Below are 9,184 nucleotides of genomic sequence, written 5' to 3'. Positions count from 1 at the left end.
TGTTTCTTTCCAACCTGGTGCTGGGCGGATGGGTAGGAAGAGGGCACCCACCCTGAGTTGGACCCTTTAGAATCCCATCCCAGTGGTTTCCGGTGGTCAGTGGGCCAGGTGGTCCATGGGGAAAGCCTCGAGGCCTCTCTGGGCTCAGGATGGGGTGCCGAACTGTGGTACTCACCCAGAACCAGGTTCTTTGTGGACATGGAGAAGTCTTCTATAGTGTGAATGTGTTTCCCCAAAAGCTCATGTGTTGTAAACTTGGTCCCCAGTGCAACAGTGCTGAGAGGGGAGTCTTCTGCCAGGGACTGAAGAATGTACTAATCCTGCCGGGCGTGGTGGAGCACGCCCCAGCACTCGAGGCAGAGGTAGGAGGAGCGCCGATAGTTCGAGGCCACCCTGATACTACCTAATGAATCCAGGGCAGCCTGGGCCAGAATGAGACCCTACCTCAAAATAAAAAAATAATAGTAGTAAAGAAAAAATGATGTATTAATCTTTTCATGGATTAATGGGTTTTCTGGGTGTGGATTTGTCACAAAGGTGAGTTTCTACTGACCTACTTGCTCCGTCTCACATGATGTAGCCCAAGGCTTCCGGAGCACAGGGACCTCAGGTACTGCCCTATGCTCTTGAACTTCCCAGCCTCCAGATCCATGTATCAATTAAACCTCTTTTCTTTGTAACTTTTCCAGTGTGTGGCATTTACTCATAGCAACATGAAATGGATTGAGGTATGGCTATGTCCCCAGCCTTCCACAAAAGGAGAGAACTTCCTTTGGCTTTGGACTGGAGAGAGTGGCCAATAGGGCAGGTTTGAGGGGCCCTTGCAGTCAGTACGAGTGCCTTTCTCCATGGCAGGGGCCTCAGTGGTCCACTTCTGCGTGCCTGCAGCTCCTTCATCATGGCCCTGGGATGGTATATTCTGTGTCACTAGGCAGTAGGCCTGATCTGAGCCAGCTGTGAAGAAAGCACTCCTGGCAAGAGTGGGCTCACAGAGAGCGCCACCTTTATAGGCAGTCCTGTGGGCATGCCCACAAGATCAATGTGAGTTGCTGGTGGAGCACAGTGGTCCCCACTGGAACCCCTAGGTCAGGCCAAGCAGTAGAGCCCAGGGGGTCCTGTCTTAGAGCTGACTTTCCCCAGCCCTCAGACACACCAACTATTAACCATACTCCTATGTGGAGGCTACACTGAACTTTCTCTCTCAGGGGCTGTGGCCTCAGGTAGACCCATCTGAGGGTTGACCCCTTCCTGCTTGCCTGTGGGGTGAAGCGCCCAACAGGTCCACAGAAGTTTCAGCCTACCAAGTGCTGGTTTGGCCCAGGTGAGAAGGGGCCTGGGCAGTGGGCTCTGGAACTTGGGCTGGGCTGGCCAAAGGGTAAGGTCCCAGCCATGGATAAGGTTAAACAGTGGGTCCCAGCTATGGCCCTTGCTTCTGTAGCATGAGGCAGAGGCACCCCCTTCAGCATGCTTCCTGAAGTCCCACCTTGGCCTGAGTCCACTTCTCCAGGTTCTCCCCTGGCCTGGGGAAGGGGTGCTGCCCTCCACACTTAGGGTGCCTGTTGGAATAACAGGCAGTGTCCAGACCTGCAACTTCCCAGGATCCCCAACCATACACTACTCTTTGTGTGCTTTACCTCCCCACATTGCCCTCACATGACATAGTGGCCTCTCAGTCCCAGAGGTAGATTCAGAGAGCCCTGTCTGCCCAGGAAGAGGCTAGACAGGGACTTAGGAACAGAGGGTTTACAGGAGAGAATTATGACCACCTTAATACCCACTGCACAGATCTAAGGTTTGAATGGACCTGACTTACTTTTCCATGTTTCTATCTGGTGATGAGCAGAAATTCAGGGTCTCCATCTTGATCCACTCCAATGTCCTGGTCCTTGGAGGGCCCATTCTAGTCCAGAAATAGCATGGTCCTTGGTCCAATGCCCACCCTGAATACCTGGCTTCCCAAGGTTCAGGGACACTCACCATGCTGATCTCTAGCTCCTGCTCAGCATGTCACACCACACTTCTCACACTTCCTCCTCACCACAGCCTGGCCAGAAGCAGACATTTCCAAAGACCCCAGGGCCCCATCAGAGCCTGGCCATAGTCTAGGCCCATACTGAACACCTTTCTGTTGGAGAGGAGTTGGCTAGGGATAAGGATAGATCCAATTGTCCAGGTGGTCTCACTTTCTCACAAGGCCTCCCTTCCCCTCCCCCATGAATTTATAGTTCCCACATGTCTCCTGAATCTGATGCTGATTTCCCCCATCTCTTTTTTTTTTGTGAAAGGGAAAGTGGGGGAGGGGAGGTAATTATCATGGTTTATTGTCTATAATTATGGAAGTTGTCAAGAAAAAAGAAAAAAAAACAGTATTTCCAGAGAAAACCAGAAACAAAAGGCCTTCATATACTCATTTCCTGATTAGTACATATTTCCTGATGTCATGAAGTTAATCACCCTAGTAAAGGTACTCTTGTTCCTTACTTTCACTTGGGTTACCACTATGAACTCTCATGTTTAGTAAAGAGTGAACTGTGTCTAAAGGCCTTTCCACATGTCTGGCGTTCATAAAGTTCTTGGATTCTGCATGTTCAGTGAGTGCTAAACTATGTCAAAAAGCCTTACACAGACTTTACATCCATAGTTTCTCAACACTATTAACTCTCTGATGTTGAATAAGGGCTGAAGTCAGTCTAAAGAATTTGCCACAGTCCTTACATTCAGAAGACCACTACGAATTTGTTGATGTCAGTTGAGTTCACTGCCTACTCCAAAAACTTTCTCACATTTTTTACATTTTTAGGATTTCTCACTAGTAGGAATTCTCTGATATGTCTAGTGAGGGATGAACGATTTCTAAAGACCTTTCTACATAATTTGGATTCAAAGGGTTTCTTACCTGTATGAATTCTCTGATGTCAGACAAGTTCTCTTATGTACTCCAAAATCCTTCCAACATTCCAAACATGCATAAAGTTTCTCACATGTGTGAATTCACTGATGTTCATTGGGCTGTGACCTAATTATAGTATCTTTCTCACAATATATAGATGAATTCTCTGATGTCAGTAAGCTATGACTGAAATCTAAATTCCCTGCCACATTCCATACATTCTGAAGGTTTCTCATCATTATGGATGTTCTGATGTCAAATAAACTGTACACATACTCTAAAGGGTTTACTACAAATCATGCATTCATAGGGTTTCTCACCATTCTTTCTTTGAAGAGGAGTAATCTCTCCACTCCTATAAATATGCTTTCATTTTCCTTACATTTGTAGAATTTCCCATTAGTATGAATTTTCTGGTATACTCGAAGATCTTCATAAAAACTACTGTAGCCCATGCATTTACAGTGTTACACTCCATGGTGAATATTCACATGTAGTATGACTTATCTATTCAAAAGGCTTTCCAACAGTCATGACATTCACAGTTTTCTCAACAATACATATCCTTGAAATTGATCACAGTTTGAATCCCCACTGAAGACTTTTTACCATATTTGTGATTTCATAGGACTTATTGCTGTCATGGAATTTCTGGACTCCAAAGACAAGAAGCCTGTGTCACCCAACTGGAAGAATCAATATCTTCCCTAGCAGAGGTGGCTCTCCAAAAACCATAGAGGTTTAGACCTCCTGTTCATGCAACATGGTGGCTTATGTGCAACCTCTTCCCCACACAAAGATGGTCATGGGCCCGGGGCACATGAAGCCCTGGTCTGTGCTGGCCTGGCAGCCCCTGGGTGCCAGTGAAGGGAGAGCACCAGTGAGGAGCGTGGCCCAAGGCCAGGTGACTGCGCTGCCTCCTGGGAGCTGCCTTCCCCATCTCTTTTTTTTTTCAGGTTTGACTTATGCTATTTACTCAGAATAAACATAGATTTTGGAACTTTGTTTCTTATAACGTTCCTGAAACACATTTTTAAGAATATGAAAGCAGATTTAAAAATTATTAGAAATTTTTTTACAAATTTAGTATTGAGTAGTTTTAAGATTAGACATAAATCTTGAGACTATTGTCTGTTAGTAGTTCCATATAAGCATAGAAAGATAAAGATAACTGTTAAACAGTTACAAATATCTCATAAGAAGTCCCATAGCAACTTGACATTCACCCATCACCATGCTGGGGTCAGGATCCTGAGATGCTCTGTGCTTGCACTTCCCTGGCTCTGCAAGGCAGGGAAGCTAAGAAAGAGCCAATTTTTCCCCCTAAATTCCAGGCTTCCCCATCTCTTATCAACACAACATAAAATGCACTCACCATTTTTCACTTTTATTAACAAGTTCATACATGTAAATAATGTATTTTGATCATATTCATCCCTATTACCCTCTCATCCTGTTCCTGCTCCCACCCCCTGTTCTTCCCAAATAGATCCCCTTCTACTTTCATGTCTGAGTTTTTTGTAACTGAAGGGTTAATATACTTCCCTGAAAACTAAATGGAACTGAAGAGTTAATATCTATCCCTAAAGCTTGCGAGCAATAAAGAAAGTTTGGCACCATCCCTGATTGATGTACTTCCCTTAGCCTAGATGGCCTTGAAGGACCAGAGACCATCTGAGTATCCTCCCTTAGACAATTCTGGCTGAAGAAGCCTATTCTGAATACGGACACAAACAGCTACAATTTCCTTATCAAGTGCATCTGGTCCAGTCTGTTTTTCTTAGGATCCTCCTTATAAGCTTACACCCCACCCTGGCCCAGTGCTTCAGCCTTCAACCTGTGGGAAAGCTGAGTCCCCTGGCTGTTTTCCCTCAATAAACTGTAGAGATCAAGTCTGGTCTTCTCTTTTGCTTTCCTCTTACAAGTTCCTTACAGTAACCCACGACGTTTAGTTAAGGTTGCTTGCATAAGTATGTATGTGTGTGTTAGGGTGGGGGGATTTAGTGGAGTATGGCAACATACCAATGGCTATACTACCAAAGGAAATGGCTCCCCCCCCCCCCGAAACAACCACTAACTGCCAATAGCTCCTTAGGGAGGAGTGGAGTCTCGGGCCCCACTGCCATCCATGATGAAATGTTGACAGGCCTGATCTTGTGCAGGTCTTATGCAGACAACCACAATTACTGTGAGTTCATGAGCACAATGGCCATGGCATGTCCCAAAGACTGTGTTCTACAGCACTCCTCCCCATCTTCTAGCTCTTACTGATTTCTTAATCTGCCTCCCCCTTCTTGTTAGGTGAGCTCCTGTGAGACAGGGGTCTTTTCAGATCTTACATATCTATTTATACACTGATACCAGAACAACCTGAGTGAATAAACCTGAGGGTGAGGTTGGCCTCTAGGAGCTGTGACCACCAGGAGGACCCAGCAGTGCCTGCACCATTTACTCGATGACCAATGAGTGGTGGACCTTGGGTTTGGCTCTCTCAGAACCAGAACCAGCAGACTGTGAGGAGGAGCCATAGTTCAAAACATGGCAGCAACATGACAGGGCCTGTCACTCTGAGGAACTGGGGGAAGGGTGGATCCAGAAGTTGCTGAGCTGCCCCTCAGGAGCTCACACCCTTTTACTGTTACATTTATGGGTTCCCTTGCAGAGTCTAGTGGATCCCTACTCAACTCACATGGCACGAAGGTTCAATGAACTCATGAAGGTCTCCTTGTCCATCTGCAGAAGGGAAATGGGCCCTACAAAGGCTGCACCCCTTCTGAGCATGGCCGGTAGCCATTGGACGTGTCACCTGAGCCCTCCTTGAAGAGCCACCACCAGAACCCCTGCCCTGTCCAGGTGTGCCCGTCTGAGTGTACAAGCCCCATGTTTCCATTTTATTGGGTATGTTTTTCAAAGTGGCTACACCCATTTATAACCCTGGCAGCCATTCATGGAAGCCCTATGTGCACTTACCAAAGTTTCTTCCTGCAGTGTAACTGGAACACTATCCTCACGTATGACATTGCTGTTATCTTTTTAAGATTTTTTTTTTACTTTTATTTACTTACAATTGAGAGAGAGAGAGAGATGGGTATTAACATTAAGAAAAGTACTCACAGGCCAGGTGTGGTGGCGCATGCCTTTTAATCCCAGCACTTGAGAGGCAAAGGTAGGAGGACCCTGTGAGTTCAAGGCCACCCTGAGACAGCATAGTGAATTCCAGGTCAGCCTGGGCTAGAGTGAAACCCTACCTCACGAAAAAAAAAAAAAAAAAAAAAAAGGAAAGAGAAAAATGCTTACAGGGCAGTTTGATGAGCATAATATATGCATTTAGCCAGACAACAGCAGGACCCTAGGATTCGTGAACTCCCCCCACCATAAGCTTTTGATTAGGTTTTCAGTACCAGTCATGTACTCCCTCCCATGGAGTGGGCCTCCAGGCCAATTAGAGAGCAGTTGGTTTCCCCCATAACAGACATTCCACTATTGCACCCGTTGGCTCTTTTGGCCTGGCTGGCCAATCTAAGGTTTGAAGTATCAACTGCTGTTTATCACCACTAATGGCTTCTCTCTCCCATAGGGCTGCATGTAGTATAGCTTTCTCCAACTTTCTGGCAGCTATTCCAGAGCAAGGAGGTTTTCAGCTCAGCTCTAGCTTGATTTCTTTTTTTTTTTTTTTCAGTTCAAAGTTGTCATGTGTTTATTAAGACACCGTTGTTAATATAAAAAGAGCCAGTTCCACAAACCATTATCCAAATATTATCACAATTTGGGAAAATTTCCAAGACATTCTCTGCTGGGATCAACTGGATCTTATATAATGTCTTCAAAAGTCTGAGTAATGATGCAACCTATACATGAGGGCCTTGCCTTTTTCATTCCCCAAGGCAAAGTATCCACCTCTGGGAGAAAAATCCATGGTTTGAACACGGGAAATATTACTATTCCTAATAACCGGAAAATTGGAAAATACTGTACAGGAGGGAAGATGAACCAATTTAACGGCTTCTTTCATTTTTCTTGAAGCTATTACCAATATTTCTGTAGAAGGATTGAAGGTCATAAAAGTAACACCAGTAACCAGATTCATTATGGCTTTGATCGGCTTTGGGTTTGTTTCTTGGAGACAAGAATCTTGACTGTATATGTTTACCACACCACTGTTAGAGCCACAGGCCACATATTGTCCATTCCGCGACGTGGCAATGCTTAATCCATATAAGCTGCCTTCATCAACAAATCTGTTAAGGCACTTTCTTGAATTCACATCCCAAACATACACTTCTCCATCCCCGGAAGATGTATATATTTTCTTACTATCTGAAGAAAATGTGGATGCTGCAACCCTTGCATTAATCTTCATGCTACCAATCAGTTCCTTGGTCTTCATTGACAGCAAATGAGAAAATCCAGCAACGCCTGTTATAAGCAAGTAGGATCCATCTGGGGAGACTTCAAAACGCCTCACTCTTTTCTCTTTCAAACCTCTCACTTGATGCACAGGAATTAACTTTCCAGCCAGCATGTCATAGACATAAAGAACTTTGCTGTGTATACTCGTGGCTAAAACCTCTTCTCCATTAGCACTAAAACAAGCCTTAAATATTGGAAACCTGTCCAAATATATGCTCTGGATTTTAGGGTTTGTTTTGCCATCAACCTGGAACAGTGAAATAGCATTATCTAATCCAGCAACCATCACCACCTGTGCACCAGGATGGAACTGCACTGATGTGATCCGAGCCGTGGTAGGCCGTTCAGCATTAGCATGCTGGCAGTTTTTCATCTTTAAGATTCCTTTTGGAAGAGAAGTTGATGTGGATATGAAATTCCCAGTCCTTTGTAACAAATCGTCTTCATCCTCTTCACTTTCATCATCTGAAGATGTTTTCCGTTTATTGCTAGTCTCTGCCCAGTCAGGTACTCCTCCCATGGCATGTTGGAATTCTTCTTTCAGTCTCTTTTGAAGCTTATCTTTTGAAAGTTTACTTTCACTGGCATTCTTCATAATATTTTTTCGAAACCGATTGTTTACCATGTCAACCATTTCCTCATCTTCGTCTTCTTCATCTACCCAAACTGGCTTCTTCTGAGGAGGAAAATTATCTTTTGCTTCATTTTCCACTTCCGAGTCATCTGAGTGTCCATGATGTTGACCCCGCGAGCCCCGCAGCCGCCGCAGCAGCGCGTCCTCGTCGTCCTCAACGTCGCCGAAAACCAACTCCTCCAGGCAGCGCTCCGCCGCCGGCTTGTCCTCCCCCAGCGTCAGGCGGTTCCGCCGCCCGAGCCGGCTCTCCTCCTCCGCGGACACCGAGGCCGCGGCCGCGTTGGTTGCCGCGCCCGACCGGGCAGACGGTGTCCGCTGAGATGACGGGACAGCTTTTAGAAACTTCCCGCCGCTCTCGGGCCTGGTTCTCCGGTCCGGCCTCTTGTGGGTCTTCCGAAGGTCCGGCCTCACGCCGGCTTTCCGATCTGCTTTCGCCCCGGTCTTGCGTTCGGGCGGCATCGTCGGGTTGGAGAACAGACACGGTCTTTCCTAGCTTGATTTCTTAATGAACTTGCAGCACAAGCATATGGAGTTTTTAGAAACAGGGTCTCACCATCTAGTTCTGATAGGAAATCAAGAGCCTTGGCAATGGCCTATAATGTTTTGGGGGCATCAGGAACCTCCCTGACCAACAACTCATTGGAAGGTATCCCATCCTTGCCACTGAAATTTTTCTACTGACAATGTATGGCTTCTGCATGTTCCATTAGCTAAAACAGGTTTCCATATGGCATATTCATAACATCTTAAGGTTTTATTAATCCTCCTACCACCCTTCATTTACTCAATCTCTTCCCCTGACCATACTTAGGCCATTCCACCCCCAGTAATCTGTTCATCTACTTACATATATACAATACCACCCCCTTAAGTCCTCCCTCCCTGTTGCAGTCCGGTTCGCATTGCTGGTAGAAATCACTCAACCAAGAGTAGCTTCTGGGAAAAAGAGGTTTATTTTGGCTCACAGGCTTGAGGGGAAGCTTCACGATGGCAGGGGAAAACGATGGCATGAGCAGAGGGTGGACATCACCCCCTGGCAAACATAAGATGGACCACAGCAACAGAAGGGTGTGCCAAACACTGGCAAGGGGAAACTGGCTTTAAAGCCCATAAGCCTACCCCCAACAATACACTCCCTCCAGGAGACATTAATTACCAAATATCCATCAGCTGGGAACCTAGCATTCAGAACACCTAAGTTTATGGGGGACACCTGAATCAAACCACCACATTCTGCCCCTGACCCCATA

General features: G+C 46.0%; 1 protein-coding gene across 1 annotated transcript; it reads right to left on the bottom strand.

Annotated features, from left to right (window-relative positions):
- Positions 1 to 6,561: 6,561 nt before the first annotated feature.
- On the bottom strand, positions 6,562 to 8,393 carry LOC101593945 (U3 small nucleolar RNA-associated protein 18 homolog). The gene has a single exon (XM_045152275.1). The coding sequence runs from the start codon at positions 8,391 to 8,393 to the stop codon at positions 6,714 to 6,716; it is 1,680 nt and encodes a 559-aa protein (XP_045008210.1). The 3' UTR covers positions 6,562 to 6,713.
- Positions 8,394 to 9,184: the final 791 nt, after the last annotated feature.

Source organism: Jaculus jaculus, chromosome 6 (genome assembly GCF_020740685.1).
Source record: "Jaculus jaculus isolate mJacJac1 chromosome 6, mJacJac1.mat.Y.cur, whole genome shotgun sequence".
In the NCBI taxonomy this organism is placed as follows: Eukaryota; Metazoa; Chordata; class Mammalia; order Rodentia; family Dipodidae; genus Jaculus; species Jaculus jaculus.
Note: the sequence above shows the minus strand (reverse complement) of the source record. Positions and strands in the feature narration are given on the sequence as shown.